Here is a 22,200-nt window from a genome sequence, read left to right as displayed (position 1 = left end):
TCTGTATTTAATTGTGAGATCATCATCTGTGAATTGGCTCTCAAAGAAAGTTACTAGTAAGAAAGGAACTCTGACTAAATGTTAATAGCAGATACAGTTAATATCTGCAAGCAGTCTGACAACAGAAGTGACTCATGTTATCTGTCAGTCTCCAAAGATAGCCTTGAAAGTGAACAGCTTGTGTTCAGTAGAAGTAATGCCCATCTGCAACTTTGAAAAGCCATAGAATTTGAGCAAATATTTTCTGTCAAAATATGAGCCTTAGTGTTCTTACACAGGGCTGTTGTTTCCTTTCCATTTAGGATGACCAAACACCGCTGCACATTTCTGCTCGACTGGGAAAAGCAGATATAGTACAGCAGCTGCTGCAGCAAGGAGCATCTCCAAATGCAGCTACAACATCTGGCTATACACCCCTGCATCTTTCTGCTCGAGAGGGACATGAAGATGTAGCTTCTGTTCTTTTGGATCATGGTGCATCTTTGTCTATCATTACCAAGGTAAGGGAGTTGCAAAAGAGAGAGCTTCGATAGTAAAATATACCTGTAGCAAGTGCTTCTTGTGAATTAAATGCTACAAGAGTCATATACACATACTGTAAGAATGAGGTATGTTAAAAGGGTACAAAGCTTCATGCCTTAGAACCTGATGTACAACTCAACACATCCCAACCAGCAGACATACATTTTCTTGGAATGAAAGGAATGCAGGGCAGAAATTCCTGATGGAGTTGATAAGCTGTTATTCAGCATTGTCCTTGGGTCTTGGGTGGTGTGAAGAAAGGAACTGACTCTTCACTTTTTATAGTTGTTTCAATGTAGATAGCGCTTTGCCTTGCAGGGGAGGGCCGGGACAGTTGGGACTCTGCAATTGCTGCCTGCAGTCAGGATGTAAGGGGCTGGATGTAAATAGGAGTATCATTGTAGGTCAGAGGCAAACTTTACCCTGCAAAAGAGTGCACAAGGCTGCTATATAACTGCTTTCTCTTACAGAAAGGATTTACTCCTCTACATGTGGCTGCAAAATATGGGAAAATTGAGGTAGCAAATCTTCTGCTTCAAAAGAATGCATCACCTGATGCTTCTGGAAAGGTAGGCCAGAAGAAATCACTGCCATTTGCACAGCAAATGTTGAAATGCACATAATATTATAACAATATCCTTCTACCTACTTACCATCACACAAGTATCCACAGCCCGAGTTTGGCTGTAATGGTTTTCGTGCAATATTCCAGTCCATGTTGGGGCTGCCAAGAGCCAGTAAAGTCCTGGGGAAAAAAAGAAGAAATACCTTTTATTGTCCTTAACTGACAATAAAATTGCGTCCTCTCTGTACCCATCCAGGGTAATGGAGACAAACCATTCCTCTTTTTCCTGCCCTGACTATAGTCCTTATCAGAGTACTCAGGCAGCTGACTCTGCTCTCCCAGATCTCATGGCAGGGGGCAAAGCCCAGTAAGACCTCAAGCTTTTTAAACCAGCCCAGCCTGTATTTTTACAGATCCAAGAGACAGTTTACCTTACCCACTGCAATAAAAGAAAAACATTGATGAGGGTGTGACCTCTGGGTCAAAATTCCTTCCCTGCTCTTTCATGAGGGCAGCACAGAAGTGCTTCTCTGTTCATCTGCCCTGGGAAAAATTTAAAGGGCTTTCACAGCTCCATAAAGATTTTCAAATCTATTTTATTTTATCAAAGACTCTGGATACAAAAATGAATCACAAATATGTTTGGGTTTTTTTCACCTCATCTACTCCAATTTTCTAAACTCTTGCATTTTCCCTGGAGAGGGTCTGTAACAGCACTGTTTGTTCTGCATGTGTTTTTAGAGCGGTTTAACACCACTGCATGTAGCTGCGCACTATGATAATCAAAAAGTGGCACTCCTGCTGTTGGACCAGGGAGCCTCACCTCACGCATCTGCCAAGGTACTAGTACTGGCCACTGTAGGGGAAAAATATTTAGGCTTTTTGTGTCACTTTACTCCCTATCTATCTCTGTTCTTTCTGTTCTGTATATGCTTGCAAATGCAGGGGCTCAGTGACCTTGTTTATTAATGTCTCACAATTCTGCAGGTAAGTAAAATAGCAATCAAAAGCAAATATAGCTGCATAAACATCTCTAGTTGCAATGAAGATTAGCCTTGACAAATACTGAGCCTTACTTTCACTTGTCTGGTCTCCTTAGTACCTTCTCTTAAGTCAGACAACTCTGTTACTTCTTTATATCGGTACAGGGCAAGCTTGGAGTTAATGCCTTGCTATGTAGGGGTAGTTCTCCTGCATTGTGCCACAGGAGGACTTCTGGGCTGTGATTCGCTTCTTGGTATAATGTACATAATTATTCATGTGCTTCACAATACTTATACCACAGTGTAAATGGTCTGTTGAGAAAATAAAACAACTAATCACAGTCCTACTTTGATTGCAAATTACTCTAGGCAAGACAACAAAAGGTGCAAGATCTCAGGGGATGTGAAAGAATACATATTTAAATGTATTACAGTTCTGAGTTGGGGAAAGAACTTAGAGAAGCTTACAATGCCTACATCTTTTGTGGATTCTAGTTTTAATTATTAGATCAATAATTGATAGTTGGACAGCAGCAATACATAAAACAAGATGGAAGCTTATGTAGGTTCAAGTGGGATAAGTGCAGCCTAAATACCTCATCTGAAACAACCCCAGATATGTGCCTAAAATCACTGAAAAAAAACCCCAAACCCCAACATATGGAAATGGGACAGCTAATGGAAAAGCCAGTATTGTAGACAGACAGCTCTCCTTGATAGCCTTCCTCTCATGCATGACTAAACACAGCCATAACACTAGAAGCCTTCTGCACGGCTAAAGAAGAGGATGGAGTCTGTCATACATGGTAGATTCCATGGACAGCCAGCAGCAATGGCACAGTTTAAAATCAATAATGTCGATAGTGGCAATAGAGGCAATCTGCCAGAGCAGTGCCCCAGGAGGTGAATTGGAGTGATCTCTGATCTTTTAGCACTGCAACACAGCATTCTTAAATGCCACTGTGAGGAAAAAAAAAGACCTTCTGAAGAGGATGGAAAGACACTGACCCAGTTTTCACTGAAAGAAACTGCCAGTGGAAGCTACACATTTGTAGGGGCAGGAATTGCAGCAGCCACTGTCAAGGGTTTAGGAAGTTCTGTAGACTGTGATATAATGTTACAGAACCTCATGTGTTAGGTCACCTTAGCTTCCTCATCTGTAACAGAACAATTGTGCAACTGCCACTTCAGGCCTTCAGGTGTCAGCTGTAAGTCTTCCCAGAAGAAGACATTTGTTAGTTTTATGCATTAAGTGATCCACAGAAACACTGAGCAGAGTGTCAATACAAAATAAAACTAATGGTAGCATGTTTGTTGCTTTAGGCACCCACTGTGCAATCATCTGAAAGATGATGCTGGTAACAGCAGATGATTTCCCATTCCTTTTGTAAATGTGTTCTTATAAATAAATGTGTTATGTCACATCTCATCACTGACTTCACACAGTTCCATCAGCAGTTGCTTTTTCTCTCTGACACTCCTGTCTTTAACACTGATCATGAGTGGCTCATTAGCCTGGCCTGGGAGCACTTGCCTTGAAGAGTGATCACTGAAAGAGTATGGGAATTGGCCATTCTGATGAACCATTCCTCTTTTTTTTTATAGGCAAGAATTACATTTGTACCTAATTTTAATTTGACATCCACTCTGTCATACTTCTTTTCAACTCCTCCCTACTCTACAGTTTTTCTTTGTCTCTTCAAGTACTTTCCCTTTTTACTTCTTTCCACTGGCAGTCAGTATAATCCAGTACCCTTCTTTCCAAATTTCTCTGTTCCATTCTGCATCTACTCATAGTGGCAGAGCACAGCCCTCATGAGGAAAAGATGCAGACTGAGACTGAGATGAACCTCAGCTTTTGTTTTTCAGCTCTCTTTTTTGCCTTCTCCTGGCAACCTGCTGCTTTCCATGCCACTGACAGCAATGTATGCCCGTTTCTGAGGAAAAGGCTTGAAAACTGCATTTGATGCTTTATGAAATATAAATATAGCATATATGCAGGATTTGGCAGGTAGTATTTAGGATTTAGTAGATGTTCGTGAGGCAGTGGATGTTTTACATATCAGTCTTATACAGGAAGTCTAAGGGAAAGGAACATTGTGTTTTCCTGAAACATTTTATTCTCAAAGTGAAAATTCAGTGGCCATATACTTCCCTTATTATTCGTGGCACAGTTCCCTGAGTGTCATTTTGAAATATCTAAGGTCTGAACTGAATCTGAATTTTGAAGATTACAGGAAAATTAGTGATAGAACAAGACAGAATGGCCTCCTGCTGCACCAGGGTATGTTTAGGCTAGACATTAGAAAAAAAAATGTCACTGAAATACTGGCCAAGCATTAGAACAGGCTGCCCAGGGAGGTGGTTGAGTCACCATCCCTGGATGTATTTAAAGGTCATTTAGATGTGGCATTTAGCAATACGGTTTAGTGGTGAACTTGGTAGAATAGGGTTAATGGCTGGACGTGATGATCTCAAGGATCTTTTCCAACCTGAATGATTACATGATTTGAAGACCTTTTACACCTTTTACCTGCATCACCCTGAATCTGTGGTGACCTACCTTCCCATATAGTCCAGCCCTGCTGCCCCACTGGGCATAGGGAGGAGATAAACCAGGTGAATGCTTTGTATCTTTAGAGAGGTTTTAATGAGGTGTGTCATCTGAGATGCTCATGGTACCTATGACACCCCACAAAGTAGTTTATGCAGCTAGGGTCTCATCCCACCCCTGATCATGTGTGTATTTGCCATTTGCTTTAAATTGAGGTCGTCTACATTTCTGAACAACAGAAAGTTCTTGAATAAACAGGCATCACAACCCGAAACAAAAGCCAGTTGGACCATAGTATTTTGCTATTTCCTTGCTAAGCATTTATTCTTTTTATCTATTTATCTGTTTTCTGCCAATTCAATCGGTTTTTAGAATGACAACATTTTATCACACAACAGATACTGCATATTTTATTTTTAGTAGTGGACTTACTGGTTACACATATTGAAAGGAATAAAAGAAACCAAAGAATGCAAGACTCTGAAGTTCTATGCTTTAATTTTCCCTTGATCTGAATGAAAACAGGTGGTCAGTAAGGTTAGGATAAATGCTACAAGAAAGGCCATATTTCATGTACATAATGCTTTCATTCACACTGGGAAATGGGAAAAAACCTCAAACAACAGCAGCTGTTCTCAGTTATGAACACACATCCTACTCTTCTGTTTGTTAAAGATTTTATGGGCATTTAAGGAAAAGTAGCAAATGTTTATGAAATTAAACTCTTCTGAACAAACCTATTCCCCCTCCCCCAAATATGAAAGTTTTGTTTCAGAATCCTCTTATTTATAGCAGCACTTTCAAAACCAGATTGCTTAAAGCTCTGATGCAGTCATTTGTACAACTAGTTAATATTGTATTTGATTATGTTTGACAGAATTTTTAGAATTTATTACTTACTTCCATAGAGTTGGGTAGGTGCAGGAAAGTGATTTATCATACTGTTTAAGGAATAGCTTACAATGAAGTGTGTTCTGTTGACAGAATGGCTATACACCGCTGCACATAGCTGCCAAGAAAAACCAGATGGACATTGCAACTACACTGCTGGAATATGGTGCTGATGCCAATGCTGTAACTAGGCAGGGTATTGCCCCTGTACATCTTGCCTCTCAGGATGGCCATGTGGACATGGTGTCATTGCTTCTTACCAGAAATGCCAATGTGAATCTCAGCAACAAGGTGAGTATTCCTCCTCTTTATGGCTGAGGCCATAAACAAACATGGTGATAAGAAGGACAGGGGCTTGCGATTAAATTGTGTTCACTGTGATTGTCATGTTATGACAACCATCGCAGGTGTTTGAATACACAGCATCATTTTCTCTAGCAAATAGAACAGCATTCAGTGTGCCCTGTCACACTGAATCAACCGTATTTCATAGTACTTGACTTTTGATGATAGCACATACTGCAGAAGAAGTTAATCCATCTCCCTTCCTCCCACATTATGTCTGCCAAAATGTGCCCAGAGAGAAAATGTTTGCCTGTAGTGGGCTTAGGGTGTGTCATTTATGAGCCTCCAGGTATTTGCCTGTCTATTAAGCAATGGTAACAAGTAACTTGTTAAAGGAAGCTGATTTTTGTTATGGGATAATAACAGCAAAGTGGTCTGACATTTTGCTCATTAATATAAGTGATTCTTCCTCCCCAGGGACTGTTCTGCAGAACACAGTGAATTTTGGTGTAATTTCTCATGGGGGGCAGGAAATGGAAGTTAGTTTGATTGAGGTTCTAGATATATGAATTTATAGGCTATTGAGTTTGCTCTGTAGTAACAAATGTGCAGCCTTAATTCTTTAAATGCTCCAAAGACATCAGACATGTTGTAAAATGCAGTTTCAGTATCAATTTATGTGGCTTAAGTAGAAAACCAAGCGAAAAAAATTTCACAGAGAATATTTCTTATTCCCAGCAGACAGAAAGACTCAGTGTCCTCTGACGTTGTGGGTGATGCTGCACAGGGCTGCTGTGTTTTCCTGTTTGTAACTTTACAGTTCAGTTATTTTTTGGGCCCTCCTTGAGGAAGCTTCTCTTGCAAATGTTCATTTTTTCCCCCAGTCTCAATCAAGTGTGGGGACTTATGTAGTGCAGGATATACTTTGTATCCCCACAGGGCAATTTGCCATGTAAACCTTCTGGCTATCGTAGTTTTGCTGCTGAGGCTAATACAGACAGCATGATTGTGCCTGCTTGGCATTTTGATTAAGTCCTGCCAGAGGTTAACTATCTGCAACATCCTTCAATCTGTTACTGTCGAGTTGTAATCTCCAGTTTATCATTAATACTGATAACACCACCTTTAGAAAATTGTTCCCTCTGTACTCACTTAAGGATGCACATTTTGGTCTAAGGTCAGCACCTACATTTGAAGCAAAGTATTTGAAGAATACTAGGTTTTGAGTTTTGCAATGGGAATAAAAATAACATTTGTTTCCTACAAGATCAACAGAGTGGTTGGGAGCTGAATACTCAGAGCCTCCCCGTGCAGTTGCTGAGCACTTATTAAATCTTTTTCCAAGGTTTTGCCCACAATATCAAGGCTCCATTAGGTAATTTACAGTGGGTTACTGTTATGTATTTGTGTAATGTGACCCACCGGAGCTATATTGCCATTAGGATTACACGTACCGTACAGTGAGATGCTCTCAGAATAACTGCCTTTGGTAGCAAATCCACTGTGGATATGAGTTTGGGTTCAAGGGTAGGAAGCTTAGAGAGTGTAGAGTTCTGCCAGTTGCATCAGCTGCTGCCACCTGCTTTTCTATCACTGCCGCTAAAGACAGAACAAACAGGAGGAGAGAACAAAAAGACCCATAATTTGCAAATAAAGGATATTCTTTCCCATTCCTAACAACATTCCCTCAGCAGATTCTCACTTTTACCCCTTCTGTCTGGGGTCTTTTACATTTCAGAAAGTTGTATAGCTTTCTGAAGTTCCAAGGGTTTTAGGTCTCAAGGTTCACAGAATATAGAATAGAATAGAATAGAATAGAATAGAATAGAATAGAATAGAATAGAATAGACCAGACCAGACCAGACCAGACCAGACCAGACCAGGTTGGAAGAGACCTTCAAGATCATCGTGTCCAACCTATCATCCAACACCACCTAATCAACTAACCCATGCAACCAAGCACCCTGTCAAGTCTCCTCCTGAACACCTCCAGTGATGGCGATTCCACCACCTCCCCGGGCAGTCCATTCCAATGGGCAATCACTCTCTCTGTGTAAAACTTCCTCCTGACCTCCAGCCTGAACTTCCCCTGGTGCAGCCTGAGACTGTGTCCTCTTGTTCTGGTGCTGGCTGCCTGGGAGAAGAGACCAACCTCTGCCTGTTTACAACCCCCCTTCAGGTAGTTATAGAGAGCAATAAGGTCACCCCTGAGTCTCCTCCTCTCCAGGCTAAGCAGTCCCAGCTCCCTCAGCCTCTCCTCCTAGGGCTTGTGTTCCAAGCCCCTCACCAACTTCATTGCCCTTCTCTGGACTCGTTCCAGCAAGTAAAACAAGGAGATACCCAAAAAGTCATTGTCAGTATATGTGTTCTAGCAAGTCTGTATAATACCTGGGCACAGAGAAATGGAGCTGATGTCAGAGAAATGTACTTTCACCTTTTCTGTTTGTGTTTGAAAATGATCAAGTAGAGGTATGAAAGGTAAGGATGTATCTAAGTGAATGTTACTCCTAGAAAACTTGTAGAAGTGTCAACAATAATTTTTATTTATTCCAAGGACACAAATTAGTAAGGAGGTAAAAAAAAACACTACACAACTTTTTCTTAAAGTGCTATGATTTGCTGTCCCACATTTAATGCCGCATAAAGAAATGTTCCTTGGGTAAAAAGAACATTATAGAATAGAATAGAATAAACCAGGTTGGAAGAGACCTTCAAGATCATCGCGTCCAACCTATCACCCAACACCACCCAATCAACTAACCCATGGCACCAAGCACCCTGTCAAGTCTCCTCCTGAACACCTCCAGTGACGGCGACTCCACCACCTCCCCAGGCAGCCCATTCCAATGGGCAATCACTCTCTCCGTGTAAAACTTCCTCCTGACCTCCAGCCTGAACTTCCCCTGGCGCAGCCTGAGACTGTGTCCTCTTGTTCTGGTGCTGGCTGCCTGGGAGAAGAGACCAACCTCTGCCTGTTTACAACCTCCCTTCAGGTAGTTGTAGAGAGCAATAAGGTCACCCCTGAGTCTCCTCCTCTCCAGGCTAAGCAGCCCCAGCTCCCTCAGTCTCTCCTCATAGGGCTTGTGTTCCAAGCCCCTCACTAACTTCGTTGCCCTTCTCTGGACTCGCTCCAGCAAGTCAACATCCTTCCTAAACTGAGGGGCCCAGAACTGGACACAGTACTCGAGGTGTGGCCTAACCAGTGCAGTGTACAGGGGCAGAATGACCTCCCTGCTCCTGCTGGCCACACTGTTCTTAATGCAGGCCAGGATGCCATTGGCCCTCTTGGCTGCCTGGGCACACTGCAGGCTCATGTTCATCCTACCATCAACCAGCACCCCCAGGTCCCTCTCTGCCTGGCTGCTCTCCAGCCACTCTGACCCCAGCCTGTAGCACTGCATGGGGTTGTTGTGGCCAATGTGCAGAACCCGGCACTTGGATGCGTTAAATCTCATGCCGTTGGACTCTGCCCATCTGTCCAGCCTGTCGAGGTCTCTCTGCAGAGCCTCTCTACCCTCTAGCAGATCAACACCTGCCCCCAGCTTGGTGTCATCAGCAAATTTACTGATGATGGACTCAATGCCCTCATCCAGATCATCAATAAAGATGTTAAAGAGGATGGGGCCCAGCACTGATCCCTGGGGGACTCCGCTACTGACTGGCTGCCAGCTGGATGTGACACCATTCACCACCACTCTCTGGGTTCGGCCATCCAGCCAGTTCCTAACCCAGCTCAGAGTGCTGCTGTCCAAGCCATGGGCTGACAGCTTGGCCAGGAGTTTGCTATGGGGGACTGTGTCAAAGGCCTTGCTGAGGTCCAGGTAAACTACATCCACAGGCCTCCCCACATCCACCAGGCGGGTCACCTGATCATAGAAGGAGATCAGGTTGGTCAGGCAGGACCTGCCCTTCCTAAATCCATGTTGGCTGAGCCTGATCCCTTGGCCATCCTGTAAGTGTTGTGTTATTGCACTCAGGATGACCTGTTCCATGATCTTGCCTGGCACTGAGGTCAGGCTGACAGGCCTGTAATTCCCTGGCTCATCCAACCGGCCCTTCTTATGGATGGGCACCACGTTGGCCAGCTTCCAGTCCTCTGGAACCTCGCCAGTGAGCCAGGACTGCTGAAAAATGATGGAGAGTGGCTTGGCCAGCTCCTCTGACAGCTCCCTCAGCACCCTAGGATGGATCCCATCTGGTCCCATGGACTTGTGGGGATCCAGGCGGCTGAGCAGATCACCAACTACCCCATTTTGGAACAGTGGAAAACTATGCTGCTCCCTGGCTCCTTCTGCCAGCTCTGCAGGCCAGCTGTCTGGAAGACATTCTGTCCTGCTGGTAAAAATTGAGGCAAAGAAGGTGTTAAGTATCTCTGCCTTTTCCTCATCCCTTATCACAACGTTCCCCTCCGTGTCCACCAAGGAGTGGAGGTTGTCTCTGCCCTTCCTCTTACTATTAATGTATTTATAGAAGGACTTTTTGTTGTCCTTCACAGCAGAGGCCAGACTAAGCTCCAAATGCGCTTTTGCCTCCCTAATTTTCTTCCTGCAAGACCTAGCAACATCCTTAAATTTTTCACGGGTTGCCTCACCTTTCTTCCAAAGGTGATACACCCTCTTTTTTTCCCTTAGTTCCATTAGAAGTTCTTTAACCATCCAGGCTGGCCGTCTGCCCCGGTGGCTCATCTTCCGGCACATTGGCACAGCCTGTCCCTGAGCCTTCAACAGTTCTTCCTTGAAGTAGGACCAGCTCTCCTGGACCCCTTTGTTTTTAAGGGCTTTATCCCAAGGAACCCTCTGAATTAGTTCCTTGAGTAGCCTGAAGTCCGCCCTCCGGAAATCCAGAGTGGAGGTCTTCTTGCTGCCCTTCCTAGCTTGACCAAATAATGAGAATTCAATTATCTCGTGGTCACTGGCCCCTAAGCACCCTCCGACCACCACATCACCCACCAACCCTTCCCTATTGGTGAAGAGGAGGTCAAGCATAGCCTTGCCCCTGGTAGGCTCTCGCAGCACCTGGGATAAGAAGCTGTCCTCCATGCATTCTAAGAACCTCCTATTTTTCTGGCTTTCAAACTGTAGTTTCTTGTAAATGAATGAATGTGATTAGGATTAACATTACATAGCCAAAGTGGAATGTATCATTTCCTTAAATTCTTACTATCTGAATTTACATTGTGGTATTCGTGTGCCTTCTCTGAAGGTTGTTACTGCTTCTAATTTACAGAGTGGACTGACGCCACTCCACCTGGCTGCTCAAGAGGACAGGGTCAATGTAGCAGAGGTTCTAGTTAACCAAGGAGCTGCTGTAGATGCACAGACAAAGGTATGAGCACTGTTGTCAACAAGTATTATTTCCTTTCAGGGAGGCATGAGCCTGTAGACTGGACTTGTAATAATTTCAGGGTGAAACTGAAATAACAGCAGAGAAACAGTCCTTGTAATTAGCTATTATAGATTGTATTTTGAAAGCTGAGGATTTGTAAACTTGAATGTTTGGTGTTATGTACAGTCTTCCAGCAGGAACATTGCTTCTTTCCAAATATTTAAATCAACAGAGATTTAGATTGTATCCAGTTATCATGTTTCACTGAAGGTGTGTGGAATTGGTCTGACCTTTATGTAAGGAAACTTTCAGAAAAGCCTGAGCTTTCTCTACAGAGAGTCAAGTAATCTTTTACTGTTTGCATACTCTCATCTGCTTTTGGCATATTTTACCTGTTGTCCTAAATAGGCATCCATAGATATGTTCTGTAAACAAAGCCATTGTTCAAGATTGCTTCCTACTTCTACAGCTTCACTCAGCCTTTGTGACTGCATACCTCTGAATTCTTAACGCCCTTTGTTTTGCAAGGCATAGTTAAGTGAGTTACTTCATCCCTGTGGTGGATGGTGTCCCTGCCGGTGGTGAGGGGGTTGGACTAGGTAATCTTTAAGGTCCCTCCAAGCTAAACCATTCTATGAATCTACTTCATCACATGGGTGCATTCTAAGGACCTGACTTTTTCTTGCTGTCCCAAGTTCAGACAACACCATTGTTCTCCTGGCATCCCAGATGTGTCACACCATTCAGGTATGTCAGACTGTCCAGCAATATTATCATTCTATCATCACACTGACTACTAGGAAAGGACTGAATTCATAATCATCTCTGGCTGCAGCTGAGATGATTATAATCTGTTGCAGAGGGAAAAAAACATTATTATGTGAATTTTCCACTGTAATTCCAACTGTATCAGCCCCTGATTTCAATGGCATTCTGACATGAAACTGAAATAGTTCTGCTGAAATCCCAGGAGCTTTTCCAGCTTTACACTTTTGCAACATATCCTCAACCTATACTTTATGGATGAATCAGTCTGAGTCCTTATCTGTTAAAGCATCTAGCAGCAGATGAGATCTGCCCTGATTCATGTTTTGCATGGTTTCCTCAGATGTATGTGGTTACCTTTCTGGAGATAATTCCTACCTGGTTTGGGTTTCTGTAGCAAGACGTTGCAGAACCTGCAAGTTGGTCAATGCTGAATCTCTTCCTGACTCATGTAACTTGTCTGCGTTTGCCTTTCTCCCTCTCTTATCTGTCCCACAAATAGTAAGCAGTCTGAGACATTTATCCTGACAGGTGTAAGCATTCATGAGTTCCCTTTTCCTTCTCTCCAGTGTTTTAACAGGATCCAGCTCTGGACTAGTGACTTTTTAGTCGCATTAGTGTGATGGAAATGTGTAAGATACCATCACAGCTGAGAGGCAGAGCATGTTTATTTGGTCTCAGAGCCAGCCTTGCAGTCATGCGAGCTCTGTACTGAACTTTAAGCCTGGTAGGGTAGCAATGTGGTGGGGCAGGCATGTGACTCTATAGAGACACATGGAAAAGAACTTTCAGTTTATCATTCAGAGATCTCCTCTGGGTGGTGACCTGAATTTCTTCATTGCATCTCTTACCAATTATAAGGTAAAACTATACACAGGCAAAAATATGCAGTCATATTTGGCTGTCTGCAGTGTGAATCCTGCCATCAGTAATAGTCACATAAATGTTAAAGATGCCAACTCTAAGTCCTTTGTTGTTTTTCACCCTCATTTCTCAGTTACATAAATAACTAGTGCAGCTAAGCAATACTTTCCTTGTATTCACTTCCTTCCTTGACACCGTCCCATAGATCCCAGGAAGCTGGGCAGGGACTAACATTGTATTTAAGCATCAAATCACCTGCATGGGAAAGTGTGCATTATTTATCCTGTAGGTCTCTGGTGAAAAGCACCCACAATGGCTTGTCCTGTCTACCATGATAATTTGCCCTCTGTGCTGTAGGGGATTGTCTACTCTTTATGAAGACAGTGCCTACATGCCTTGCAGAACTTGCAGAGTGTTAGAATGGAATGAGCATGACGCTTATTCACTGACTTCTGCAGATTCCCATCTACTGGGTTTGTGCCACAGTGACCAGCTCTCCAGACTTCACACAGTCAGCTATATGGATGTCATTTGTCACTACCACCTGTGACATAAGAAAAGTGCCAGTGCAATGTCATATATTTTAGCATGGAATAGTTTCTAGATAAATTGATTGTCATCTTGAATTCCTAAGGAAAGAGCTGACAAACTCTGAACTTCTTCAGTGAAGGGAAAGTGTTATGCTGTAAGAACTGTCATACCTTAACCATGTGTTCTATGCAGGTGAAGCTTAGATGATTGGCTCATAAAATAGCAGCTCTGTAGTTACAGGCTCTCTTGTTTAGATGGATTAACTGTTCTGCAGAAATAAAAGGTCTGTCCATGCTGCCTCTAAAAACAGCGACACTGGGGAGCAAGATACAGCAACAGCTGAGTTGGCTTCAGAAGCAGTGCTGCTATGCTTGCGTGTTTGCACGAAACCATCCAGCACAGCCAGTTCAGATTCATTACTCTGGACACAGGCTGGCCATCCATGCAATTGACAAGTCAGTGAAATCACATGGGTTAGAGTGTCATTATACTGGGGATCTCTGCTGCTAGCTGTGTCACCACTGACCTTCTGTTTTCCTCATTCAATTTCCATGCACTTTTGTTACATTGACTATTGTGGTCCAGATTATTCAGTAGTCCTTTTTTTCCCCCCCTTCTTTTGTGTTTCAGTTCTCTCCTTCTTATCTTTCTCATTTCCCCAGGTTAAGTAACCATTGATTGTGTCACTCCAGCACAGCATCTGTCAATAGAGGGAGAACACTTACTATCTTAGCAGGTCATTCAGCTTCCTGAGTAGTAACCAATGAGCTATCATCTTCCAATTCTGGTACATATTCTTAATCACCATTTATTTATAACTTACCCTCCCTGTGAAAACATCTAGAGTTTGCAGTTCTGACACATGGGAGTTCTTACTACTGCTCAGGTTCTGAGCCACATGCATGATTGTTGTACTTCAGGTAATTAGAGAAGATTGGACAGAAATACATTTTGTGTCTTGAAGGTATAGCAGGGGATGAAAAAAAAAATCCAATACAGAAAATTTCTTGTGTGGAAGATTAGTCTGGATGATAAAGATCAGTTCAGACTCTAAAACTTATGAGCATTTTCAAAATTGCCCTCAGACCTGAACTATTGCAACTGTGGTTCTCCCTTGGGGTGATTTCCCTCACAAGGATTTTTTTTCCCCTGAATTTCATTGTAGAAAAAGACATGAAAGGAAGAAAATTTGATGGGTTTGAGGTTCATTTATTGATGCTGTTATGGGACTTTTCTGGTTCTGCTGCACCACTTTACTAAATAACCTCTAATCCCAGACCTGCAGGAGTCTGTCTCTGTCAGCATTGAAGAGTGAACACCACTAGTTTAGCATGCAAGAACTAGTGCTTGAGAGGCCATAAAGCTGCCCATGCAACTTGAAGATCAGCTTTTGTTATGTGGTTTTAAGCCTAGCCACGTTAGACTGAGCTCCAATTGACAAGCCACAGAAGACACCTTATCTTAATGCGGGAGAAGAGAATAACAGAATGATCGAAAATGGCGACACTATGATATGTACTTAAGGTGAAACTTCTGAGCTGTTTCAAACCACCTCATATTTAGAAAGCTTTGAATTTATTATTCACAGAAGGTGTGTTTGAGTCCTTCTGCAAAGGCAGCACTTTTTTGTCCATTTTGACATTACCTTTGCGAATCTGAATTTAGGTAAAGATTATTTTTTGATCCTGAAATTCTGTTATGCAGTATCATGCTTAACACAAGGAATGCTCATCTTAGACTTAACATTGGGAGTTAAAAATCAATCTGAAGCCATGCCTGCAAGCAGATTTTCCTTCTCTGATGGCCATATTAAGCATTTAAAAGCTGTACTGGTACATGTGATGTTGCTTTTGTTGCAGAGCTTTTGTGCTGGAGGCTGGCACAAGTAAATATTGTTCCATGGATCAGCAGGTCTCTAGATGTCATTTTTCAACAGTTTATCCCACTGGATAGTGTTATTGTAGAATACAGCACTACCATGATGAGAGACTGGCAAAGGAAGACTGACAAGAGAAGAGTGCTGGCTCAGTCAAGGATGAAAAGTGGGATTTGGAGCTTTGATTTCAGTTCAGATCATTTTACTCAAATAGTTGCTACACTGCACTTGGTGCTGGGCCTCTGCTGGGGGAAGCGATGGTCTCCCAGTCCCCAGTTGATGACTGTCTGGAAAATAAAGCCAGTATTAAGCTGTCTTTTGTTCCCCAAACTGTAGAATTAGTATGAGATAATGGTGACTGAGAGGTCATTATGTTCTTTTGCAGGTTGAGCTGGGCCTTTTATTTCAGATTTATTCAGGGAGATTTATTCATTCAGGTCTGCCTGCCTTGTTCTGACAAGAGCCCCATATAAGCCTGAGAGCTACAGAGGTTCATATTAGCAGTGCAGTTTTCCAATTGGAATATCTAATTTTCAGTGGCAGAAAAAGATAGGAAGGAGGCAGGGAGGGTGGGAAGTGCTATGGAGAATTGCATTCATAGCGAACAAACACTCAAGATACAGATAGCTTCAGTATATCTTCATGGTACATTATTTCTCTCTACTTGGCTCTTGGTACATGCTTGGTTGTTATTAAGGCAATTTTTGTGGAAATTTCCAGCCTAATAATGTACAATAATAATGTAATAATGAGCCTTTACAAGGTACTGCAACATGTTAGGCCTTGATTCAACAAAGCAGTAAAAGGTGTGTGTACGCCTAGGTTTGCCTTTTTCATTCAATCAAGGCTGGATGCTTTTGTGATCTTTGCATCTAGAGCATTTTCTGGCCCTATTAACAATAATGCCACAGCTTCAGTGTTTGACATTCACAGCAGAAAAACAAAACCAGAGCAGCTTGAGTCAGCAGGACTAGAGAGATGCAGTAATTCAAGCTGTTAAGATTTATGATTATTGCCAGTGGAGGATATTAAAGTAATTCACTGACATGATATAAAAGGCTTTGGGATGATTTCCCTCCAAAATAAAATACAACAAATAAATTTGAAGGGCTAGAGAATAAGAGCTGCTTTGTGTTTGTGTCTACCATTGGCACTGAAAAGCTCAGTGTTTCTGACTTTTTTTTTTGTTTTTGGTGTTTATTCTAGTGGCTTTTGATAAGCTCTTCCCAGCTGCTAACTCACACATTGCTGCTCATTCTTTGAAGCAGCTAGAAACAGCATGGCAGCTGACTGCCAAAAGGTGCATTAGATGTGCATTAGAGCTATGTCAGACAAAACCCCTGATTTTCCTTGAGGTATCTTTTATAATATTAGGGTGCCTAGTAAGACTCTTGGAGCTTTGCTAGTAAATATAACCCAAACTGATGTGCAGAAGTGTGTATAATTGTGGGACTGGCTGTGTTTTGTTTGGGTCATTTGTTTGTTTTTTTTCTTTATTAATAAGCTTTTGAAGCAGAATATTTTAGCTTTCTGAGAGAATCAAAGTAGCAACATCAAGCAATCATGAGAATTGCTACTTCTGTAGTTGACTTGGTTGCATAATTGCAGTATCTGAGGGTTTCTGAAAGGTTACCAGAGTCTCTGTATTCCATGAGGACGTTGAGATATAAATGTTATACCTTCCTGAGCTAGAAACAGTTGAATGCATGACTCATTACTTCAGCTGACAAGGAAAGGATATCCTTTCTGGGTTTCTGGCATTAAAAAGGCATTTTGCTAATGAGTTGACCAGTGTCTTCACTACAAACATTACAGACTATAAATATGTGAGATGTCCTCTGGTGGTTGATGAGATCTAACATGCTCAGTGAGATGTTATCTGCCCTGTCAGATCTCTGTCACTCTGCTGTCAGTCACTGTGTGCTGCATTGGGCATTGCCTCCTCAAGCACAGCATGATGTGAGATGACCACAGGGGATGGCAAACTTGAAGTTCCCAGGGAGTTCAGACAGGAAGCTGATATTTTGCCACCAGGTTAGCAGGTGCCCACATCACTTACTCAGTACATGTGTGATGCCTGTAGCAGAGAAGCTGCCCTTCAGTGCATGCTCCTCCAGCTGCAATACCTGACCAGGTCAGCATCACCAAAAATCTTCAAAGGGAACCTACTTCAGCATTAACTCTGGGACACCAAAAGCTGTAGAAGGGAGAATAGTGACCTAGTGACCATGTCACCATAGAAATGACATGATTTCTACTACACATTTGGAGGGGAAAGGAAAAGATTTCACTTAATCTATAATTGAAACATGGGGCTGGTCAGGAGCGACAAAGTGTATCAATAATTACTCCTCTAGCCCATTTATGAAAGTACCACATATAAATCTTTGTGTATAGTATTTGTATAAGAAAAATGAAGTTGTACTGAAGTAATCATTGGGGGTTGATAGCTCCTTCTTCAATATGCATTGTTACAGGCTGGAGAGAGGAGCCTTTATAGATCATTTAAAAGAGAAAGCTGAGATCAGCTAGTCTTGGCTTTCTGATCCTCTCCAGATTTTAATGTTTTAGAGTTATTAGCAGGGGGTCCCAGCAGGTGGCCCTTGACTTTGGATTTAATCTCCCCAGTTGGTTTTATGATGTTGGATTTTTGTTAACCTTGCAGGTCATGCTAAGAGGTCTCTATTTTGAAGGGGGAGAGGGAATTAAGTTCTTGTATGAGAAGTTTTCATACTATTAACTGATGTTTTGCTAGTTTGGCCATGCCTTAATGTGCGTTTATATTTGGATGTGTAGGAGCAAGGGCCGTAGAAGTTTGATGTACATAGCTGTGAGTAAACTCAGCATTCTGCTGAAGACTGAAGAATCTGGCCAGTTCAGGGATTTCTGATAGATTCAGAACCCAAGCACTCCTAGTAAGCTATTAGGCCAGTTCTAAGCAGTAAGTGCAAATTGAGGTCCTGGTGCTCAGACTCTTGCCAGTGTGTGCAGCTATTCTGCAGGAAAAGTTTCTTGTAGTCATTTGGCATCTGATCCAATATTTCCATAAGTCAGTGGAAAACCTCATTCTGCTGATGCCACTGGAATTTAGATCCAGTGCTGTTTCTTGCAATGATTAACTCATCCTGGTTGTCAAGCCTAGTAGTTTCTTTAGATGGCAAAAGGTATATAATTAACTGAAGAAAAAATACACACCCTAGTTTAAAGTAACTCACAGCTACCATCTCCTAGCATATGGTCATACAATTGAAAGTAGGTAACCTTGGGCAGAAAGGCAAAATTACATGAAAAAATAATCCTTCTAAACCCATGGACACTTGTAACTTCACATCTGAGGAAACAGTTCACATTTGAGGTTTTCACTTGCTTTCTTCTGGGCAGCTTTGATCTCATGGTTTGAATGTGTGGCATAATGGTGTCTCCTGAAACCCAGGCTGACTTGCCTCTTCAGTGCATTCTGCTAAGATGTCTAACCTGGTCATGAAATGGATGTAAGAACGAAGGATGATAGGCTGCATTTTAACTCCCTTTGTGCCTCTACCTCTTGGGCACCAGGCTTTTATTTTTAGAGCAGGAAAACAAAGGCCCTTTTTTACCTTTAAAAAATTATGTTTGCTACTACTTTTGACCACTGCTTGATCAATACAAGACTAGTCCAGTTTTCATTGTTTCTACCCACAAGGTTGGCTTTTGTATCTAGTTCCTGATCATTCAGTCTCAAGCAATGTGTCTTCCTGCTGGCAGCATGGCTGCTTTGAGCACTACCAAAGCCAAAGCACAATCATATTGGCCATGTTTCCCCATCTATATTATAATTGACCTTTTTGCCACTGAAAGTAATGATCTTCAACAGCCTCACCTCTTACCCTCTGTCTGAAGCAGAATTCCTGTAGATTAACAGCAGTGCATGTTTACAGCATATTTTACTGTAAGTTTAGTGTACTTGGGTTCCTCCTATCAGATATGATTTTTACAGCCTAGCCATTGATGTTTCCATTAAAAATGGTAATGGAACACGGGGCCAATATTGCATTGGAAGTCCCACAGTGTAGCACAAAGACATATTATACTGGCAATGTAGTTTCATCCTGCTTGTAAAGTGGTGAAGCCCCATGTGACCACTGGCTGAGATGTCCCTTCTGACTTATCAGAGCCTATCAAGTCGGCCCATGAAACCTAACCTTTAAAGTAGGAGGGAGGTTTGGGGAAAAGTGGCTTCTCTCCATGACATGGAAAAAAATGGCAAGTGTCCAATTTAGAGGTAGGCATTTGTACAGGTCTAGATTGAATATTTGTTAAGGAAGAAGAGATAGGGTTGTCTTGCCGGGAGGATGAGAAAGGAGATTTTTACTTCAAGAAAGATAATCTAATAATTTCTAATATGTTTAGCACCTCAGGTAAGTCTAACTTTTTCCAACCTTTTAACTCATTCTCGTGGACTGAGATAACAAAATGAGCAGCAAGAGCAAGCTTTGATCCTCTTTGTTGCATTGTATGTTAAATGTTAACTGTTGATTAAAGTGTTCAGTACAATGGACAGGCTTCAACATACTGTTTGACTGACTTTAAATACGTGGGTTTTAATGTGAGTGTGAGTTCAGAGTCAGCCTAATGACTTCTGCTTTGCTACCAGTAGTTTTTTTTTAAACCAGTATGAGTTTGTTGTTTTTTTTTTAATCTTGTCAGGTTTTTAGTGACATTATCACACTGTAGGAGCACCAAGCAAATGAAGCTCATTGTGAAAGGAATTATACATAGATGTATTTAAAAGGGTGGGCTCTGCCCCAAAGACAGAGTCTGACCATTGCCAGGGAAGGCAAATCTTTAATCAACATCACATTGAGATGGTGAAGATTACAGAAGAATAAGGTGTTCAGACAGGGTAGCAAAGAATGAGGCTTGAATCAACATTCATGAGAAGTGTGTTTGTTTTCCAGGGTTGAACCATTTTTCACCTAGGCCAAAGAAATAAAGCTTAATGGGATTTTCACTGTTTCATGCCTGGATATTTTGCCAGGGGACATGTGGGATATTCACACTTACTAATTGCTTGTGTTCGTTCTAGATGGGATACACTCCTTTGCATGTTGGCTGCCACTACGGAAACATAAAAATTGTTAACTTCCTACTGCAGCATTCTGCAAAAGTTAATGCCAAAACGAAGGTGAGTTTCCGCCTCTGCCTCACTGGTTGTGTGGAGGCAGCTTGTGTGTCGTGCTCACTGCAGCCTTTCCCTTTCCCTCTGCCTGCAGAACGGGTACACGCCGCTGCACCAGGCTGCGCAGCAGGGGCACACCCACATCATCAACGTCCTTCTCCATCACGGTGCAGCACCAAACGAGCTTACTGTGGTAAGTGCAAGGGGAACACTGTGAGGCCATCGCTTTCCCCTTGGGCTTGGCTGTCCCACCCCATATAAAGCATCTGAGCAAGGGAAATGTGAAAAATGTGTTTGTGGTGGGAGAGGAAAAGAGCAGAGGAAGCCTGTTCCCATCGCCCCCACATCCTCTATGCCATCATCTCTTCCGAACCTTCAGCAAATATCTGAAAATCTTTTCATCTTCACCCCATTTCTGTAGAGTTAAAAGCTACTCAAAATATATTTGTTTCAGTCACAAATATACAAGCATTTATTTGACCTTTATTGTGCATTCTATAGTTAATTAACCATCTCTACACTTTTCCTTACTAACATTCAACTTTTTTTCCTTTTCCTTAATGTTTCAATTGCTAGAATGGAAACACTGCCCTCGCCATTGCTAAACGACTTGGCTACATTTCAGTTGTTGACACATTGAAGGTGGTGACAGAGGAGACTATGACTACAATTGTAAGTATAGTTTAGTTCTGCAGTGAATGGAAGAATTTTTCCTAAGCCAGTGTATTCAGCTTTGTTTAGTTACATGTCTACTGAGATTTCAGTTTAATTTCCACCTATTTCCTCATTTTTAAGGTGGTAGAGCCTATTAGTATGCATGCAGAAAGAGTACCAACTGAACAGAAAATTGACAGTGTAAATGACTGGTCATAGCTGCCATGGGTTGTTGGATTTTTGTTGTTGTTGTTTTAGGTTTGTTTGGATTTGGTTTGGTTTTTGCACATCTAATCGTTTAGGGCACAAACCACATGAATACAAACTGGTTTGTAGTTAAAAAGACATTCCCATACAGTGTAAATAGAAGCTGCTTCTGCCTTTTGAGAATGTTTGCCAAGGGACTGATGTACAATGGCTTGTATTTGGCCAAAAAGAACTTAATCAAATTTAAAAAGTGATTGGAATTTACTTCAAAGCAACTCATTGCATAGTTTCTAGCATCTTCTGATGGATACTGAAAGGCTGTCTTCTGCAAAGCAACCACAGTCAGCTCCTGCGATCCCAGATATCCATTCACAGACATGTAGGAAGTCCAGCTTGTCTGTCTTCCTGGTCAGGAAGGCTTACCACAGCACTAGCTAGGATAAATTAAAAGGACTAAGCAATGGTCATTGTTTTGCTTGGAAAAGGCCTTTTAGATCATTGAGTTCAATCATTCTCTAACTCTACCAAATTTGGTGCAAAACCATGTCCCTCAGCACTACATCTGTTTTTCTTTTAAACACCCCTAGCCACCTTCCTGACAATCCTGTTCTTGCATTGGAGAGCCATTTCAGTGAAGAAGTTTCTTCTAATATCCTATCTAAAGCCCCCCCCGGCACAATTTGAGGGCATTTCATTTTATCCTGTAACTTGTTGCTTGGGAGAAGAGTCCAATACCAACCTCATTCCAGCTTCTTTTCATGTAGCTGTAGAGAGCAATAAGGTCTCACCTCAGGTCTTTCTCGTAAAGATATTTTGTTCACTAACATTTTGCTATATTGCTCTTTGGAGAGAACAGTTTTCTGAGGTGTGGAGTCCCCATGCACTAGTAGTAAAGACAAAATTTGTCCTTTAGAACATAAACTCAGAGTACTGGCTCCAAATTTGCTTTTTCATTTCTGCATTTTTACCCCCTGATTGAAAAGAAAAAGAAAAGTTTCGAACCTGTGTATTTTTAGGCAT

The 22,200-nt window shown here is 42.0% G+C and overlaps 1 protein-coding gene across 19 annotated transcripts in view; it reads left to right on the top strand.

Annotated features, from left to right (window-relative positions):
* ANK3 (ankyrin 3) overlaps positions 1-22,200 on the top strand; it is a 385,651-nt gene that overhangs the window by 275,297 nt on the left and 88,154 nt on the right. For all 19 annotated transcript variants that reach the window (XM_068140068.1, XM_068140070.1, XM_068140076.1 and 16 more), the window contains 8 exons: positions 303-500; positions 993-1,091; positions 1,829-1,927; positions 5,609-5,806; positions 11,027-11,125; positions 20,227-20,325; positions 20,414-20,512; positions 20,896-20,991. In XM_068140068.1, the coding sequence (XP_067996169.1) occupies positions 303-500; positions 993-1,091; positions 1,829-1,927; positions 5,609-5,806; positions 11,027-11,125; positions 20,227-20,325; positions 20,414-20,512; positions 20,896-20,991 (987 nt within the window). The remainder of the gene's footprint in view (positions 1-302; positions 501-992; positions 1,092-1,828; positions 1,928-5,608; positions 5,807-11,026; positions 11,126-20,226; positions 20,326-20,413; positions 20,513-20,895; positions 20,992-22,200) is intronic.

Source organism: Melanerpes formicivorus, unplaced genomic scaffold (genome assembly GCF_026170545.1).
Source record: "Melanerpes formicivorus ecotype bairdi unplaced genomic scaffold, bMelFor1.0.p_v2 SCAF_6, whole genome shotgun sequence".
Taxonomy (NCBI): Eukaryota; Metazoa; Chordata; class Aves; order Piciformes; family Picidae; genus Melanerpes; species Melanerpes formicivorus.
This window is presented reverse-complemented; position numbering and strand designations above follow the sequence as displayed.